We start from the raw sequence: 21161 nt of genomic DNA, 5'->3' as shown, positions 1-21161 counted from the left end.
GTACTGTGCTCTGATATGCTGGGCCCTGTACCCTGATGTGCTGGGCTCTGTACCCTGATGTGCGCTGTGCCCTGTACCCTGATGTGCTGGGCTCTGTGACCTGATGTGCTGTGCCCTGATGGTGAGTGGTCAGTGGGGTGTGTAGTGGTCAGTGTGCAGTGTAGTGGTCATCGTGCAGTGTAGTGGTCATTGTGTAGTGTAGTGGTCAGTGTGTAGTGTTCAGTGGTCAGTGTGTAGTGTTCAGTGGTCAGTGTGTAGTGTGCAGTCGTCAGTGTATAGTGTGCAGTGTAGTGGTCAGTGTGTAGTGGTCAGTGTGCAGTGTAGTGGTCAGGGTTAATAATGCATCCACTGACACCAGTGCTGGGGGTAATAATGCGTCCGCTGACACCAGTGCTGGGGGTAATAATGCGTCCGCTGACACCAGTGCTGGGGGGTTAATAATGTGTTCGCTGACACCAGTACTGTTGTTTTTGAAGTTTGAAAGTTTGCATGGGGCCCCCCATGGGATATGAAAATTTGTCTTGTGGCCCTCAGGTAATTTGAGTTTGAGACCCCTGGTTTACAGGGTATAGAGACATAATAGTTAACTGATTCCTTTTAAAAATGATTAAAAATAGATAAAAACCATTAATATAATGTACCTGCAGATTAGTTTTGTTTTTGCTGTTGTTTCCTGGTTCTCTGATGTACAGAGACAAAGAGCCAATAGAGGGCAGTGATGCTTTGTAAAACGAAACTGGATTGGTGCTGAGGAGTTTTAGACACAGTAATCACACCTCCTTGATTAGTCACCACAGTGAGAAATCTCCCAGTACTGTGGTGATCAGGAAACAGACAACCAGGAAGTGTCCAGAAAAGAGAGGAATTACAGCAACATCAAAGCAAAAACGAACAATGAGGACATGAAACAAGGACTGCAGTAAGGTAAAGGAAGCTATTTAGCTAAAAAAAAAAAATCTTTAGTGACTCTTTAAGAGGGCTGGGCTGGAAGAGAGCATTGTCTTTTGGACACATGCCCCTTCTATGACACTGCAATGAGAGACGTGCCTCCACTGCAGCATTTTTAATGGACATCTTGTTCCAATGGTGCTTTACCATTGGTCCAAGGCTCGAAGCTTACCAGTAAGCTCAGTGCCTTTGACAAGAAGTGAGGAGAGGCACTGTGAGCTCATCCTCTCAGTCTGCTGCAAACAGAATGTGCCAGGTTGTATTTAAACTGGCCGCTCTGTATGTAGCTTCTGATAGGCTGCACAAGAAGCCTGTATCTCCGGAGCTATAGGTGGCAGGAGCCTCAAATTTTGACCAATGGTTGGGTAGGACATCAGCTACCAACGAGCTATGACCATTGAAGCTCAAAGGTGTTTTTTTTTTGCAAACTGGTACTGACTAGTATTCCAATGTTTCTCTTCTCCCTCAGTTTTTCTCCATCACCTAGCTAATGAGGTCCCAAAGCTGATGGAGAGAGGCAAGGGAGGGTCAAACAAGGATGATATGCAGGCAACTGACATCCTCCTTAAAAAACTGATGTCATTGGTCATCAGGGCCGGATTAACAATGGGGCTGATGGAGCTGCAGCTCCAGGCCCCTTTCTTAAGATAGGCCCATTTGCCCAAAAAAAAAAAAAAAAAAATTTTTTTTTAATATTTTTTTTTTTCTAAGATCGAATTTGGGGGGTTGTAGCTCGATGACCAGAGGTCACAGAAACCCCACATTTGGGGGTAGGCATGGGAAGAGCTACCCCACAACTGGTTAAAATATGGGACGGCTATCATTTATGGTTCCGGAGATACGGGCCTGCTTGCACAGCCTGTCAGAAGCTACATTCAGAGCGGCCAATATAAATACAAGCTGACACACTGCAGCAAACTGATAGGATCACAGGGCTTATAATAATTATTTGTATATTACTCATGGTAATTAACCCCTTACCACCCAGGCCAATTCTGACACTTCTCTACTACATGTAAAAAATCATCATTTGTTTTTTGCTAGAAAATTACTCTATGGTGGTCTTTGCACTTTTTATGTTGCAGGGTACAGAGCTGCACGATTCTGGCTAAAATGAGAATTGCAATTTTTTTGCTTAGAAGATAGATCACGATTCTCTCACGATTGTTGCGGCGTAACATCATCTTTCACATTAAAAAAAAAAAACTTCACTGTTTTGTTTTTATGGTTTTTATTATTCATTGAAGTGGGAAAATGCAGTGTGACATAAAATATTGCAGCAATTGCCATTGTATTCCCTAGAGTCTCTGCTAAAATATATATAATGTTTGGCAGTTCCAAGTAATTTTCTAGCAAATAATATTGCTTTCTAACTTAAGAAACAAGTGTTGGACTTTAAGTGGTTAAATTTAGTTACAATGTTAGTTAGTTACAATGTTTCATTTTGTTTACAAACTTCGCAGACTGCCCAGATTTGTTCTTTACACACAGAAGTGTATCCCTTTGATCTAAGAAGGAAGTGTCAGTTACAATGGGCCTAATCCTCAAAAAACCGGCGCAACGTAACTTTTTCCAGTTAAGTGCCCGATCCACAAAGCACTTACCTAGAAATTTTGAGCGGTGTAACTTAAATCGGGCCGGCGCAAGGCGTTCCTCTTCTCCAGGGGGCGATTACCATTTAAATGAGGCGCGCTCCCGCGCTGGCCGTACTGCGCATGCTCGTGACGTCATTTTCCCGACGTGCATAGCGCGAAATTACGTTACGTCGGGCTTTGTGGATTGCGACGGGACAATAAAGTTGCGTCGGGTAAAAAAAAAGATACGGCGCCAAAAAAAAAATTTGAAATTTAAAAAAAATCGCGTCGCGACCAAGAAAGGTCTGTTTTTACAAGGTGTAAACAGTTTACACCTTGTAAAAGCAGCCCTAATTTTGCGTTTGCAAAATAAAACTTACGGAGAAAAAACGAAGCTGAAAAGCTTCGTGGATCTCCGTAAGTCCTAATTTGCATACCCAAGGCGGCATTTCGACGCAAAATGCCCCCAGCGGCGGATGCGGTACTGCATCCTAAGATCCGACACTGTAATTCAATTACACGTCGGATCTTCGTCCTAACTATGGGAAACTGATTCTGTGGATCAGTTCCATAGTTAGGACCAGGGATACGACGGAGTAACAGCAGTTACTCCGTCGTATCTCTTTTGAGGATTTGGCCCAATGTTTCCTGTTAAAAACTTGGCAGACTGCCCAGATATTTTCTTTTGACAGCTGAAAGTCTCTCCACTTGTTATATGAAAGAATCAGCAAACTCTGCATTGAAGATAGTCAGGGGGGTTGAATCGAGATCACGATTTTTTTAACGATTAATTGTGCAGCTCTAGCACGGTATTTGCGCAGCAATTTTTCAAACATGTTTTTTTGGAAAAAAATGTTTCATTCATTAAAAAAACAGTTAGTTAGTTAAGTTAGCACAATTTTTTTTGGTATCCTAAGCGATGCTTTACATTTTTTTAGGTTACATGTTTAGAGTTACAGAGGAGGTCTAGTACTAGAATTATTGTTCTCGCTCTAACGATCGTGGCATATGTAACCTGTGTGTATCTGGCTCTGATACTACCAGTGCCTACCCAGCCACTGACTAGTATCTCTCCCCAGCCTGTCCCCACACACCCTCTCACCTGCTGACCTGTGGACGGGGGAATCACTCCTGCAGTGTTATTGTGTTCTGCCAGTGCGTACAATGATCAGTGTTGCTAACTTTAGCTGGCAGCACTGATTGTTTTAAGAAAAAAAAAACAGGCTGGTTGTACTCAAGTTGATTAATAGATTGACTTGTGTAAAACCAGCTAGCCCATACATAGATTGACTATGGCTGGTCTCTGCATAATTGATTTCAATCCATGTATGACCCGCTTAACCACTACTCAGTCCCTAAATATCCTTCCGCTCCTGTACATAGTGCTCACTGTCATACTCTCCACACTCCTCTCCTGTACATAGTGCCCACTGTCATACTCTCCACACTTCTCTCCTATACATAGTACCCACTGTCATACCCTACACACTCCTCTCCTGTACATAGTGCCCACTGTCATACCCTCCACACTCCTCTCCTATACATAGCGCCCACTGTCATACCCTTCACACTCCTCTCCTGTACATAGTGCCTGCTGTCATACACTTCTCTCCTGTACTTAGTGCCCACTGTCGCACCCTCCACACTCCTCTCCTGTACATACTGCTCACTGTCATACCCTCCACACTCCTCTCCTATACATAGTGCCCACTGTCATACCCTCCACACTCCTCTCCTATACATAGTGTTCACTGTCATACCCTCCACACTCCTCTCCTATACATAGAGCCCACTATCATACCGTCTACATTCCTCTCCTGTACATACTGCCCACTGTCATACCCTCCACACTCCTCTCCTGTACATACTGCCCCATCATACCCTCCACACTTCTCTCTGGTACGTACTACCCTCTGTCATACCCCCTCACTCTTCCTGTACATACTGCCCATTGTCATACCCTTCACACTCCTCTCCTGTACATAGTGCTTTTTTCCGTACCCTTTGTACTCCTCTCCTGTACATAGTGCCCACTGTTAGACCCTCCACATTCCTCTCCCTCACCTGCACATACTTCCCACATATATACTGTCCATACTCCTCCCCTATGTCGCTTACCCACAAAAACAGTTCTTTAAAATTATACTGAATATCCTCAATGTTACCAGCTCTAGAATGGACACACTTTTGTTAGTTCAACTAAAGGAAATATCAGTTCTCATATTTGTTCTGCCCCATTATTAGTACTCATTTAATTTTGTGATTACTACTATGATGTATAGAGGAACATCGGGGATCTCAGCTACTCTAAATATATCACTTATATAAAAAAGTGGCCCTGAAAATATTTTTTAAATGTTGGCAACTGTGCACTTAGGCACTGCCCAAGGGCCACCGTCCACCGGGTCAGTAGGGGGCCCCATGAGAGGCTCCTGGGATCCTGTGATAATAAAGCGGTAGTAAACTTTCCTGACATTACTACTTTTTAGAGGCCCTGGGGTAGGTTATGCCACAACGTACAAGTATGCACAGCATATTAGCACATTAGTGTACACTTCAATTTTCAGACTGAGCTCTACAGTACTGCGCTGTGATGAATCAGGCGGGGCCTGGACACTTCCATCTTCACCCGGTCTTCCTTCTGGGTTCTGTGCCTTTGGTCACTTGCCTTGGCTGGGCTGCGTTCATGTCATTCCCACGCATTTATTTATTATTTATTACACCCCATTCACACCTCCGCGACAAAACGCCCGACGCCGGCCGCTCGTGCCGCTGGAGGGGAGAATTCCCATTGCTGTCTATGAGATGGTTCACATCTCATAGACGCCCGTACACCTGCGGCATGAAAAAAAGTCCCGGACCCTTTTTTTCAGGCGGCATTGGCGTTCGGCCATACAAAGCAAAAGGAAGGATTTGTAAAGAAAAAGTTACACTATTCGCGGCAAAATACGCCGCGTACGCGGCGTTACTTGTCGCGGGGGTGGGAATGCAGCCTAAAAGGCCCCACCAAAATCCTCAGCACCAGGCCCATGATGTTCTTAATCTGGCCCTGTTGGTCATAAGTTGCCAGTTAGAAGGTTGTAATGGTGTACAATGAAAATATGTGGTTTTGTGTAACTAAAAGTCAGGTTTCATCCACCCACCGGCTTGTACACAATTTTGGGGCAATTTGTAGCCATTTTTCCAAGGCACCCCTGAAAAAACCTCAAGGCCTCACAGGGTGCCTGGGTTGAAAAAGGCTGCTCTATAATATACAGTACATAGTTTGTATCTGATCACTATGTATATGGATGTGCATAGACATTTTTTGGAGAAAAACAATACTATTTAGTGTCACTTTAAGACTGAAGCAAAAAGTTTAAAAAAACAAACAGACTGCACACCATTTTTACTGTCAGATTGATTTTCAATATTACACATACAAATTGCTTCATAGCTGTAGTTGTAGTATAACAAAATATTAGATACTGATTCATCTATCAACCTCTTGCATAGACATAAAGTGCTTTTTTTTTTTTTATTCTTCTAGTGTGATCTGCACCCTAGACATCCAATCTCTTAAAAAAAATTGCATGTGCCTCATAAAACACTAGTGATTGTTCACACCTTTTGAAGGTATGCTTGAAAATGTATCAAAATGTCCTTTGGAGTTAACTGGGTAGGAGGGCATCTAGTGGTGCAAGGAGAAATTACAGGTTCATCAGTCTTGAGTCATCAAAGTGTATATACTAGCAAAAAAAGGTTTATGTTTTTTTCATTATACTATAGATGTACTCAGGGGCGGACTGACAACTCATGGGGCCCCTGGGCAATAGAATATTATGGGGCCCCTGGGCTTACAGATGGCCACCACGCCAGGAGGCAGTGCAGAGGCGGGGCAGCTAAAATCTCGGGATTTTCACATCAAAAGCATGTCGGTTTTGGACATATCAGGGACAGATCTAAAAAAAACATAGATTTTTACATACTGTCCCTGGTTTTACTAAGCCTGGTAACCCTGATGGGGCCCCCTAGTGGCATGGGGCCCTCGGGCAGTGCCCGAGTGACTCAATGGTCAGTCCGTCCCTGCAGGGCCGTTTGAAGACATTTGGGGGCCCCAGGCAAAAAAAAAATGACATTTCAGTTTTTCAGTTGAGAAGTTGTACTCACACGCACATGCTGCCAGATGTGTTGGTGTCCGCACAGGGGCCCCAGCAGGGAGGGTCCTTGCCGTATCGCTGCATCCTCCTGCAGTCCGGTCGGCCGTGTACCATATCCGCGCGGTACAGGAGATTCAGTTTGCTGTTCCCGGGGCCGGACTGAAAGGAAGTGAACACTCAGTGTGTGCACTTCCTGTCAGTCCGGCCGGGAACATGAACCTGATTCTCCTGTACCGCGTGGTTATGGTACACCGCCGAGTGGACTGCAGGAGGACGCAGCGGTGCGGCAAGGGCCCTCCCTGCTGGGGCCCCTGGCCAGCTCGGGGGCCCCTGGCCAGCTCGGGGCCCCAGGCAAATGCCTGCTTTGCCTGTCGGGTTCCGACGGGCCTGCACCTCTGGATGTACTGTTATGCCCAGCACATATTTTGTTCCACAAAATGTAAGCAGGAGTGGATTACTACTATTAAAAACAAAACTTGCTGGACCTTAAGATGAAGCTTTAAAGAGTAGCACACCACAATTTAATAACGGGGTAAGAGTCACCTTATTGTGTTTACATATTAGCTTACCTTTCACCCATCCAATGAGTACCATGATAACCCATCCATGGTGGTAATGGTGGTGGGCATGGTGGATTCCAATGGCAATTTTGCGTACCCGGACTACCTCTTTCATCCCAACAAGCACTAGTTTAATAGGCAGGAAGCTAACTATCTTGTAGAACAGGTTCAATGGACAGTAGAACACCAAGTACCTGCAGTAATGAAAAATCACAATTTAGTTAACCAGTTAGTAATGCAACCTATACATTGGTGCCTCAGACCTGCCTGTACATGGGTAGAGGAACAGGCCAAGGACATAAGACCAAAAACGACGACAAAGAATTAAAACTGCAGCTTTATCAGACTGGAATTCTGCTGCGACATGGCAATCCACAAAATGCTTCACCAGCCATTTGGGGCACTACTGTAAAGGTCAATAGAAATGACAGCAGCTGTCTTTGGTAACACATGGGAAGTGAGCAGGTGGGAGAACAAGATTCGAAAGAAACTAAAAAGGAAGAGCCACTATGCTTGCTTTGCCATGGGAAGATACTGCAAATGGAAACGACTGAGCATATCTGGAAATAGACTGCTATTGTGTGGCTGGGCGATACTAAAACACTAATATTGTACAATATATTTTCACATGTATATGGAATATGTTGGATAATGCCAAGCTTTTACTAATGCTTCAGCAGTCTTGTATTTGCTTTATTAATCCTTGTAAACTCACCTCTGGTTCACTCTAGGTGGAAAGCATTGTGTGTACACTTAAACCCTTTAAAGCAAAACTCTAGGCAAATACACATGATATGTCCTTTACATATACAGTATAAGTACACCCAGTCCTGAAATTTACACAGTTCTGACCCATAGCACAACTCCGTTTATGGAGGGTTATATAACACATGAGCCTACTCTGCTCCTGGGTCAAGAGTAAATATTGCACAGAGTGCAGGGTTAAGGGGTGCGGAATGTACAGAGTGCCAGGGCAGGGTTGCCAACCTCCTGCAGCATTTTCTACTGACAAAACATGGAAAATTTACTGGCGGAGCACATTTTTTACTGGCAACCTGAGAAATTACAGAACTCCTATTGAAAACTAACACAGTTTGTACATATTTGAACAGTATAAACATGATATGGAAACACTGACAATACCTATAACAAAGTCATTTGCTTGATTTACACTTAAAAAGTCAACACAGCGTGAAATTATTAGCCCCTGAAATTTACTGGCAGTTGTAAAAAAAAAATCACAGATTTTTACAAACTGTCAGTAAATTTACTGGCGGTTGGCAACCCTGTGCGTGCGTAACATACAGAAAGTGAAACTTTTATCACATTATTATTCTACTTTAAAACAACCTTGATTAATCAGACTGACAATCCTTATTGATTAGACTGAGCTTATTTCTCCATTTGCAGCCACATAGGGGGTTATTTACAAAAGGCAAATCCACTTTGCACTACAAGTGCAAACTAATAGCTAGATTCAGAAAGGGCATCCTAACTTTGCGGCGGCGTAGTGTATTGTGTTTACACTACGCCGCCGTAAGTTAGCGAGGCAAGTACATGATTCACAAAGTACTTGCCTGCTAAGTTAGGGCGGCGTAGCCTAAAGCGGGCGGGCGTAAGGGCGCCTAATTCAAAATGGCTGAGGGGGCGTGTTTAATGTTAATTTTGTTTGACCTGACATGATTGACGTTTTTTTGGAACGGCGCATGCGCCGTCCGCCTACATATCCCAGTGTGCATTGCGGCAACGTACGCCGCACGGGCCTATTGATTTCGACGTGGACGTACATGACGTAAATCCCTATTCACGGACGACTTACGCAAACAACGTAAAATTTTTGAATTTCGAAGCAGGAACGGCGGCCATACTTAACAATACTATTCCAGCTATTTGATGGAATAACTGTAGGCCTGATAATGCGTTACGTAAACGGCATATCTGTACTGCGTCGGCCGGGCGTACGTTCGTGAATAGGCGTATCTACTGATTTACATATTCTACGCCGACCGCAATGGAAGCGCCACCTAGGGGTCAGCCTAAATATTGCACCCTAAGATAGGACGGCGCAAGCCGTCGTATCTTAGAGAGGTTTAAGTGTATCTCTGTTTAAGAATACACTTAAACTTAGGACAGCGCAAATTCCGAGTTAGGTCGGCGTATCTACTGATACGCTGGCCTAACTTTTACTGAATCTGGCTATAAAAGTGCAAAGTGCACTTGAAAAACGTTATTACGCTATCGGCGTCTACCGGTTCTCTTTTTTTTGCATATCATCCTTATCTGGAACGCCTGGAAACGAGATTCAATAGTCCATATCCATGTGTGTGTAGGCACAATCCTGCACTAGCCCATATGACCATCTTTTTAAGTAAAGTGGTCAACAGGCTCTGGTAAGAGCACTTTATATACAAAGCACCTTGGGTGGAAACAAATGAAATTTGAAAAGTATGGTGGTGGCATTTTCTACTTTTCTCCACTAGGAAGATCACAGCAATTGTCAAGATTCGTTTGGCTTTCTATGCATGCTATTGGGACTCTATTTTTTTATTTTTTTGGTGTTTAACCACTTGCCCACCAGGTAAATTCTGGCACTTCTCTCCTTCATGTGAAAATCACAATTTTTTTGCTAGAAAATTAATCAGAACCCCCAAACATTATATATATTTTTTTTAGCAGACATCCTAGGGAATAAAATGGCAGTCATTGCAATACTTTTTGTCACACCGTATTTGCGCAGCGGTCTTACAAGCGCACTTTTTTTGGATAAAAATCACTTTTTTGAATTAAAAAATAAGACAACAATACATTTTGCCCAATTTTTTTATATATTGTGAAAGATAATGTTACGCCGAGTAAAATGATACCCAACATGTCACGCTTAAAAATTGCGCCCGCTCGTGGCATGGCGTCAAACTTTTACCCTTAAAAATCTCGATAGGCGACGTTTAAAAAATTCTACAGGTTGCATTTTTTGAGTTGCAGAGTAGGTCTAGGGCTAGAATTATTGCTCTCACTCTAACGATCGCGGCGATACCTCACTTGTGTGGTTTGAATACCGTTTTCATATGCGGGCGCTACTCGCGTATGCGTTTGCTTCTGCGCGCAAGCTCGTCGGGACGGGGCGCTTTAAAAAAATTTTTTTTGGTTTTCTTATTTATTTTTATTTAGTTTTATAATTTTTTACACTGAAAAAAAAAAAAAAAAAAATTGATCACTTTTATTCCTATTACAAGGAATGTAAACATCCCTTGTAATAGAAAAAAGCATGACAGGTCCTCTTAAATATGAGATCTGGGGTCAAAAAGACCTCAGATCTCATAATTAGACTCAAATGCAAAAAAAAAAAAAAAAATGTCATTTTTTCAAATGACAAAAAAAAAAATGTTTCTTTAAGAGGCTGGGCGGGACTGACGTTTTGACGTCACTTCCGCCCAGCAGAGCTATGAGGACGGGTGAAGGAGATTTCTCCTTCAGTCCCGTCCCCGCTCAGCTGCCGGACACATCGGATCCCCTCCGCCGCTACCGACGGCTCCGGTAAGCGGCGGAGGGCGCGGGAGAGCGGCGGGAGGGGGGGGGCCCCTCTCCCGCCACCGATAACGGCGATCTCGCGGCGAATCCGCCGCGGAGACCGCCGTTATCGTGTACACCACCGCCCCCTGAAAAGATGAATATCTCGGTTGTGGCAGCAGCTGCTGCCGTTATCGAGATATTCAACTTTAAAAAGGAGGACGTCTTTTTGACATGGGGCGGTGGTCAAGAGGTTAACATAGTGAACTTCAGTGTTTTTTGCTTACACTGCAGAGGAATCTGCGTATTCATGCACATCTGTGTGGGACATTTCTGCTGTATATTGATTTATATTGTTTCAGCAATCACTGTTCACATATGCTTTTGGAAACTTATTTTTATTATTAATTGTTGCACGGTGTTGTGTGGTATTCCACATTTCACAATCACTATTGTGTGGTTGAGCGCCCTCTACCTTCCATTTTCATTATCACAATTCAGTATTGTTCTTTGAGGAGCAGCTTATTTAGTTTAATTTAGTACTTATTTATATTTGGCGCGGAATTTTCTATTCTGCACTTGAAATTAAACTGAAAGTGCACTTGGAAGTACAGTCGCTGTAAAACTGAGGGGTAGATCTGAAATGAGGGGAAGCTCTGCTGATTTTATTATCCAATCATGTGCAAGCTAAAATGCTGTTTTTATTTTCCTTGCATGTCCCCCTCGGATCTACAGCAACTGCACTTCCAAGTGCACTTTCAGTGAAATTTCAAGTGCAAAGTGGATTTGCCTTTCATAAAATTACGGAATTCCGTTGGAAAAATCTGTTGGAGTTTATCCTGACGGAAATTCTGATTGTGTGTACAAGGCATAAGAGAACATTGCAAGGATAGCAGGCAAGGCAGCTTTTAGAAATCACTGGTCGCCATACAGCCTACCTGACATGGCACCCTTCTCCTGTCCGAAAGTGACAGAGGATATAGATTTTTCCATCCCTTTCTCTGTAGCCTCAGCTGCACAGATGAATGAATAGGAAGCGCTTTGAGGCTTCCTGCTCATTTACAAACTGAAGCATAGTAAACACTGTTTACTATGCCTCACTGATAATTGGACACAAGAGTAATTGGTACGATCTCTCACTGTGTTCATTCAGGAAAGGAAGGGGCCAGCTTCTGGTGGGAGAGGAAGGGAAGATGGCAGCACTGCAGGGGAAAGGGGTACACAGGAGACCCAGACAGCAGATAGAAGAAGCGGATGTGCTAGAACCAATCCCTTTGCAGTGCAGCCGGGGGGGGGGGTTGAGTAAGCACTGACGTTAGCGCAAAACGCGTTACCCTTTATGTTCCTGTCATACCTGTGATGTGATTTTAATGCTTCAATAAATATACCAAGGAATGCAGCAATATTCAGAATTGTGCATGTTACTGCAGTCAAAGGAAAAAAGAGGAGGAGAAGCTGGCAGCGCTGCAGGGGGTGGTAGAAGAGGATCAGTGTATGCAATAAGACAGTACATCCGGACCTCTTGCTCAACAGGTGACTGGGCCCCCCCTTTTGAACTGATGGGGCCTGGGCCCAGCACAGGAGGGCTGGCTGTACTGCCTTTTCAGCAGCCCTGATAGCGGGAGTACAATCTGTATACTGACATCTCCAAGCAAGCCTAGCTGCTTTACATACTTCCTTTAAATCTAGATCATCCCATATATGTGCATGCACAGAAGCATCATTTTACATGGTATTTTACTGGTACAGGTATAATGTTACTACGGGAAAAGCACAGTAATGTCATCATGATACCATAGCATATATTGTTAAAAGGTCAGTGGTTAATATCTTGAAGCTTTTGATACTCTTAACAGTTCATGCTATGTTTTTTATCGTTATATATGCAACAGAAAAATAATCAATATTATATAGCGATTTACAATGCTGTGAGCTTACCAAACAGCTGAAGCCAAAAGTATATTGGAATTATTGCTGAAGTAGTCTATGGGTGAATCACCAAGTAAGACATCTGCAAGAATGTAGCTGCCAAAGCAGTAGAGCATCGCACATAACCAGGAGGCTACTGGACTGCGTCTGGAAAGAGCCACAGCACCTTCACAAGAGAAAAGACAATTGAGGGATATTAAAACCTGAGCTACAATTTGCCAAACATCTCTATATGAGTACATTGTCAGTATGCAACATTCTCAGTATGCAACAATTACAGTGGAACCTTGGTTTAAGAGTAACTTGGTTTGAGAGCGTTTTGATTTGCGAGCAACTTTTTTTTTTTTATTCTGACTCGGTTTTGCGAGTCTTGATTTGCAAGACGAGCAGAATTCAAGCTAAATAGGCCTGCAATACCTCATTTGGCCTGAGGTATGGGGGCGCAGGAGCCGAGCAAAGCCGAACATAGGCCTGCAGTACCTCATTTGGCCTGAGGTACGGGGGGCAGGAGTCGTGCAGAGTCAAATATTGGCCTGCAGTACCTGATTTGGCCTGAGGTACGGGGGCGAGGGAACCAGAGCTGAAGTGTCCTCGGGCCTTTTCGCCAGTTCCAAGGCTCTCTGGTGCCCCCCACCTCTGGCCGCATTCGGTATTGCATCCCATTTACGTCAATGCGGAACTAATTATTTTTGTTTCCATTCACTTCAATGGGAAAACTTGCTTTGATATACAAGTACTTTGGATTACGAGCATACTTATGCTCGTAATCCAAGGTTCAACTGTATAGCAAAAAGATCATTTTGTACAAGCAAAGACTTATACTGATGTAAAATTATTTTAGGGTGATGGTCACCATTAGGGCCTTTGTCAATCGGGCCTCTATATGCTTCAATAGGGTTTTGGTTTTATAGTTCGAAAGGAAGGTCATGTGTATGATAAAAAAAAAGTGAGTTTGCAGCCAAGTGACGTTTTGCCAGCCTAGGCAAATGGTTTTCCAAAGCTGCAGGCCTGAATATTAACATTGCACATTACATTCATTGCCTTAAAGGTCCCTCATATAGCTTAACTTGGCTTGGCAGCAAAAGTGTTAATAACCAACTGTGTGAGTTAGATGTTGCTATGGGAAGACAGAATGGGAGGGCAGACAGCTGATCCTTCAGTATAGGGTCTAATTATAGGCAATAGGTCAGGAGAGGGGCAAAGGCTGAGGGACACCTGTCAAAGTCCTTCATGGTTGTTAGATGAGAAGTGCACTGGATCAAACATATCAATGGACAGGACAAACTCTGAGCCACAGAAACTGTTTTGTATCCTCTTAGAAAAACTTTATATTGGACAAAAAGACCCTGTTGATATTAGTTAGAAATAAAGTCAATGGGCCAGATTCAGATAGAATTGCATAAGTTTCGGCGGGCGTAACGTATCTCAGATACACTACGCCGCCGTAACTTAGAGCGGCAGGTCCCGTATTCAGAAAGAACTTGCGCTCTAAGTTACGGCGGCGTAGTGTAACTGGTCCGGCGTAAGCCCGCCTAATTCAAAGTAGGCATGGAGTGGGCGTGTTGTATGCTAATGACTCGTGACCCTACGTAATTGACGCTCCTAACGAACGGCGCATGCGCCGTCCGTGAAAGTATCCCAGTGCGCATGCTCCAAATTACGCCGCAAATAGTCATTGCTTTAGACGTGAACGTAACTTACACACAGCCCTATTCGCGTACGACTTACGCAAACGACATAACATTTTACACTGTGCCGACGTCCATACTTAACATTGGCTACGCCTCATATAGCAGGGGTAACTTTACGCCGAAAAAAGCCTTACATAAACGACGTAAATCAATGCGCCGGGCGCACATACGTTTCTGAATCGGCGTATCTAACTCATTTGCATATTCTACGCGGAAATCAACGGAAGCGCCACCTAGCGGCCAGCGTAAATATGCATCCCAAGATACGACGGCGTAGGAGACTTACGCCGCTCGTATCTAGGCAACAGTGAGTTACGACACACTCAGAGTTACGACGGCGTATCTGGAGATACGCCGTCGTAACTCCTTTCTGAATCCGGGCCCTTGTTTCCTTATATATTGTACCTTGCAGGTACTTAAATGGAATACATTCAAGGCATCCCGAACTATGGGCTATGCTAGCACTAACTCAAGTTCCAAGATTTCTAAGGGGCCCCATTCAAAAACAATGACTGATTTGTGGATTTTAGAAGTAGGGAGACTTGCTTGATAAGCTTGGTGTATTTTTGATTCAGGGAAGTACTATTACTACTATTACTACTACTGTATTACTATTCATCTGTAACAATCCGTGTAACCTTGATGTAGCCAAGCTTAGTCTTTGTAAGGCATGATGCTGTTGACATAACAATGCCCTCTCACTACTGTTTAACATTAGGGTGTCTACGCATCTATACAAGTAAATATATACAGTTACCAAGAGTAAATATTGTACACAATGGGGGTTATTTACTAAAGGCAAATCCACTTTGCACTACAAGTGCACTTGGAAGTGCAGTTGCTGTAGATCTGAGGGGGACATGCAAGGAAAATAAAAAACAGCATTTTTGCTTGCACAGGATGATAAAATCAGCAGAGCTTCCCCTTATTTTAGCTCTTCCCCTCAGATCTAAAGCGATCTACAGTGACAGTGGACAGTGGATTTCCCTTTAATAAATCAACCCCAATGTACTGTATACATGCAAAGTATCACATTGTAGTAGGCCAATCACTTCATAAATAAATAAAACCTGTAGCTGTGACTTATATAGAAACCAAACTCATAGATGCATGATCTAATTCATGTCAAATTCTCACTAGCATGATTTCTTCATATTAGGAGACCAAACCAAGAAAGCCTAAAGCCGAACTCCAGGTTTGGATACGATTGCTTAGTTACATTCGTCCAGCTTTAACCATAGAAAGCATACATATTTCATACATATGTAACTGCTGTGGAAGTGGAGAATCACGTTGATAGTCACCACTGCTATAGTGATCCACACTGTCTTCCAGGTCCCATGCCAGAGGCTGCCCTGCTGCATAGTAACTATGGCAGGAAAAGGGCGGTAAGGGGGGGTTGCTCGCTCAGCACGGGCGCCATTCACAGAATGCCTTGCATTTTTCTCAATAAATGCAAGGCATTCTCTGATTGAACGAGGTGGAGAGGCTGGGCAGTGATGTCACACTCTCCACCTCGTCCAATCAGAGAACTCCATGCATTCATTGAGGAAAATGCAGCTGCAGCCATGATCCTGGTATCCTTTTTTAGAGCCTGCAATACACTTTACTGTAAAGGTGATCCGAGCGGCTGTACAGGTCCCCAAATCACAGTTATAGTGCTCGGAAGGGACCCCCCCTCCCCCCTGTCGCTGCTGTTCACAGGTTCTCCCATTCTACCGGGGAGCCTATGACCTCTGTAAGTGGTCAGGTTGGATGTACACAGTGGAGAGGGGGAGCATCCATTTCTTCATCTCATCTGTGACTAATGAAGCCAGAAGGGACAAGGATTAAGTCACTACTGGTTTTGGTGCTGTTTCCCTGGCCAGTTATTTTTGCCAGAAAATTACATTGGCTCTCTTGGAGGGCAGAGGAGGTAAGGGGCCTATTCAGGGCCGTCTTAATGGGATCATGGGCCCCTAGGCAAAGTAATGCTCTGGGCCCCTACAATGATGACAGTGCGGGTAAACAGACATCAAGTAGGTAGGAGGCAGATGGCCTCCCCTGTGTATCTATCACTCTCAGTGCCATCATGGGGCCCCCAATTTCAGGGCAGCCTGGGCTCAAGGACCAGCTGCTTTTGGGGAAAAAAACAGGGGCCCCCCATGCAGCTGGGGCTCCTGGGCAGTGCCCAGGTGTGCCCTCTCATTAAGACAGCCCTGGGCCTATTAGAGAGTATCTGTCACTGCCCAAAGCTTGTGATAGCAATAAAGTTAAATGAAAAAAAAAATTTAAGCGCAAAAGTAAATAAAAATTATAAAAAAATATATAAAAACGTCCCCATCTCCCCATGACCGCAAATGCAAGTGTTCATGTAAGCAGTTGCCAGATTATTGCTGCAGGTTCTGATTTTCCCAGGCTTTTACAGGCTTTGCCCTCCACCCTGTGGTACATATAAATAGGGGGAGGCTGGACTCAGGAGGAGGGGAAGCAGGGATTGCATTGGAAAGTGGAGAGAAGTCCTCTCAAGGGGTCTACCAGTTATATGGACTGTTACCTAGAAAGGTATGCATGGGCAGACTGGGGCTAGTTAGAGGAGAACTTTGTGAACTTGGAGTGTATTATTGCAGTAAAACAATTGTTAACCGGTCAAAAACCTGGTCTGAAGTTAATTATAAAGGGGTGCATGGTGGTGCATAGCGTAACTATAAGAACAGGGCCTAAGCACTTACGGTTTAAGAGGAAGGAACGGAGAGCCACCATGAAGGGTTAACGCAATACAGAAGTTGGAGGAGGTGGGTAATCATGAACTGGTGGGAATGCATAGTAGCCAGACAGCGAGGAGTGGTACCAGGGATGAATGACAGGTCCTCTGGTAGTGAGGGGAATGGTGCTCTGGCTTCCTCTCTAGTGGTCAGTTTCCCAAAAGCTGTATGTCGTTACACAGCTGCACACAGTTTTTGGCTCATCTCTAAGCTGGAGTTCTGCCCTAATGTTGGTGTTCACATAAACGTGGCCCTGTCTGGTCCTGGGCATTGGTGAAACACAAAAAACTACCCCCACGTGCACAGGGAGTAGGCCCCGCCCCCACACACATGCATGTCCAGCACGCATATGTGAACAGTGATTGCACCACACATGAAGTATCGCTGCGAACATTGGAGTGAGAGCAATAATTCTAGTGCCATAGCTCATGTTTAACTCTAAACTGGTAACCTGTAAAGGCTTTTAAGGTGTCGCATACAAACAATTATAGGAACCGTAGTTTGTCTCCATTTCATAAGCGCGCTCATATCCACCTGTCTGTTTTTCAGGCGGATCCGAGCGGGCCACCTATTGACTCCTATGGGCGGGCGGATGTCAGCAAGGACGTGTCTGCTGACACCCGCCTGCCATCCGGTCCACTTAAAACAGCTGTATGGCAATACATTCGCCATCCGTCTGGTGGATCGGATCAGGTGGGATCTGATGAAAACTGACATTCTTAGCTAGATTCAGGTAGGGCGGCGCATCTTTCAGGCGGCGTAGCGTAGCGTATTTACGCTACGCTGCCGTAAGTCAGAGAGGCAAGTGCTGTATTCACAAAGCACTTGCCTCCTAATTTACGGCGGCGTAGCGTAAATGGGGCCGGCATAAGCGCTCCTAATTCAAATGAGGATGAGGGGGCGTGTTTTATGTAAATGATTGGTGACCCGACGGTGATTGACGTTTTTTACGAACGGCGCATGCGCCGTCCGTGTACATTTCCCAGTATGCATTGCTCCAAAGTACGCCGCAAGGACGTATTGGTTTTGACGTGAACGTAAATTACGTTCAACCCCATTCACGGACGACTTACGCAAACAACGTAAAAATGTAAAATTTTGACGCGAAAACGACGGCCATACTTAACATTGACTAGGCCAGCTATTTGTTCGACTAACTTTACGCTGGAAAAAGCCGTACGTAAACGAAGTAAAAAAAATGCGCCGGGTGCACGTACGTTTCTGAATCGGCGTATCTAGTGATTTGCATATTCTACGCCAAACTCAATGAAGCGCCACCTAGCGGCCAGCCTAAATATTGCACCCTAAGATACGACGGCGTAGGAGACTTACACCTCTCGTATCTTAGCCTAATTTAAGCGTATCTGGTTTCCAAAATATGCTTAAATTTAGGACGGCGTAGATTCAGAGTTACGTCGGCGTATCTACTGATACGCCGGCGTAAAGCTATCTGAATCCAGCTATCTGTCTATTTTCGTCTGATCTCCTTATAGAAATAAGCGGGGCTCTGACAGGCCCCTCCCCGCTCAGTGAGCAAAAATGGACCTGTCATCTGCCGGCTCAGCGGAGATTAAGGGATCGATCTCCCGCTGAGCTGGCGGAGTTTGCTGAACGGATCCATCCTCGTGTGAAAAGGGCCTTAAACCCCAAAGCAAAGATTTATTATATTGCAGCTTACCAATTCTTAGATGTGATAGCTGCATTCATTTTCTTTTTTAAACTTTCTTTCTTTTATATTCACCTGGTGATCTGACCAGCACGTCTGATGTTTTTCAACAGAACATGCTGTCCTACAGATTCAGTTAGAGCATTGAGACAAACCATTTCCACTGACAGGGGGGCCCACAATGATCAGCTTTTATTTGTTTACGTAAAGTGGTTATCCCAAAAGGCACAAAACAGTTTTCTGTACCTGCTTAAAAAGTGTGAGCTGGAATTTGGCTTCAATTTTTTAGTGTATCCAAATCTGCTAGTGCATCTAAGGCCCCATACAGACGAGCGGACTGTCTGCTGAAAACGGTCCGCCGGACCGTTTTCAGCGGACATGTCCGCCCGGAGATTTCTGTCTGATGGTTGTACACACCATCAGACAGAAATCCGCGCGGACAGACAGCGCGGTGACGTGGCCGTGCCATCGCCGCGACGATGACACGGCGACGTGCACGACCCTGGAAGGTCAATGCTTCCATGCATGTGTCAAATCACTTTGACGCATTCGAGGGATGGCAGCCGATCAGACATATCCGGTGAGTCTGTACAGATGACCGAACATGTCCGACGGACAGGTTTCCAGCGGACAGGTTTTTGTCCGCTGGAAAACGGTCGGCTGGACAAATGTCTGCTGGAAACCTGTCCGGTCGGCCGTACACACGACCGAACTTGTCTGCTGAAACTGGTCCGCGGACAAGTATCAGCGGACAGATCCAGTCGTGTGTACAAGGCCTAACTCTCCCCCCAGACTGACAATGCTGCTGTCCAATTGTGTCTCTGTAATTCCTACTTCCACATTACTCGAATACAGGAAAACAAAAAGTATAACCCTGCAATAAGTGAAAAAAACTGTGATATTACAGTGGCCTAAAAATAACACAATGAATCCTACTACAGAAGGTGTGTTACTGGCAAGACCATCAGGTGAAAACAGAGGGAAAAAAGCCTGAAAAAGGAAAACAAATGCAACTACCACATTTAATGCAATATATTACTTGTTTGGTTTGGGGTTTAACGCCACTTTAATGACGATACCTTATATCAGTGGCGGTGCATCCATAGTGGGTGCATTGCATGAATCTATGTATTGTCACCGCTGCTGCCCACTATTCAGGTGTCCGGCCCCCTGTTGAGCCCCGGCCATCTGAATAACAGCGGTGGGTGTGTTTTGGAAGTGTCTATCAAAGCCAGCGGCTCTGATAGGCTTTCCGATTACACCCTGTGGGCTCTAATCGGCTTCCAAATGGTTAACCAGAGGGCACACAGGCTGTGCATTCCCTGGTTAACACTAACCCGCATCTCAGTCAATCAGGTTCACCAGGTCTGGTTACCGGTCACCTGATTGGCTGAAGGGACATCGAGGGCGGAAGAAGACATCGAGGGAGCGTGGAGGAGGATGGCTGACCCGAGAAAGGTAAGTGCCGGGCGGGGCAAACTGGAGGCATTTGAGGGGGCAATCGGGCGAAATTTGAGGGGGCAAACTGGCGAAATTTTTGGGGCAAACTGGTGTATTTGATGGGGCAAACTGGCGGCAATTGATGGGCACAGGGGATGCGTTTGATGGCACAGTGGCGACAATTGATGGCACAGTGGCTGCAATTGATGGCACAGTGGCGGCAATTTATGGCACAGTGGCGCCAATTGATGGCACAGTGGCGGAAATTGATGGCACCGTGGCGACAATTGATGGCACAGTGGTGACAATTGATGGCACAGTGGCAACGTTTGATGGCACAGTGGCTGTGTTTGATGGCACAGTGGCTGCGTTTGATGGGCACAGTGGATGCGTTTGATGGGCACAGTGGCTGCTTTTGATGGGCACAGTGGCGACGATTGATGGCACAGTGATGACAATTGATGGCACAGTGGCGACAATTGATGGCACAGTGGCGACAATTTAAAGGGCACAGTGGCGACAATTGATGGGCACAGTGGCAACAATTGATGGGCACAGTGGCAGCGTTTGATGGCACAGTTGCGACAATTAATGGGCACAGTGAGGCTGCAATTGATGTTTTCTTTTTTTTTTCGTTTGTTTGCGCTCCCCAAAAAAAATTGGAGCACCAGCCGCCACTGCCTTATATTGCTTTAAAGCCAGTACATTTTAGTTCTGTCACCCAGGTGTGAATGTACCATTGCATTTAATTTGCTTTGGCTTTAAAAATACCGTATGTGTTTTGTTATTTTATGTAACTTATTGTAACAAACCAATCTAAACCCTACAACAGCCTGACTGTGTATGGGAAGCTTCAGAGCTTTCAGTTTAATAACAAAAAAAAACAGCAACTTTGGCGCCACTTGAGGAACTAGGGACTTATCTGCCTAAACTCGATGGTAGTTTTCTCAATAGGGTGGAGCA

At 44.8% G+C, this 21161-nt stretch overlaps 1 protein-coding gene across 1 annotated transcript in view; it reads right to left on the bottom strand.

Annotated features, from left to right (window-relative positions):
* TMEM38A (transmembrane protein 38A) overlaps positions 1 to 21161 on the bottom strand; it is a 51262-nt gene that overhangs the window by 12338 nt on the left and 17763 nt on the right. Inside the window, exons 2-3 of the mRNA XM_040321102.1 lie at positions 12667 to 12823; positions 7231 to 7415 (exon numbers count right to left, since the gene is read on the bottom strand). Coding sequence (XP_040177036.1) covers positions 7231 to 7415; positions 12667 to 12823 — 342 coding nt within the window. The remainder of the gene's footprint in view (positions 1 to 7230; positions 7416 to 12666; positions 12824 to 21161) is intronic.

This window comes from Rana temporaria, chromosome 1 (genome assembly GCF_905171775.1).
Source record: "Rana temporaria chromosome 1, aRanTem1.1, whole genome shotgun sequence".
NCBI lineage: Eukaryota > Metazoa > Chordata > Amphibia > Anura > Ranidae > Rana > Rana temporaria.
This window is presented reverse-complemented; position numbering and strand designations above follow the sequence as displayed.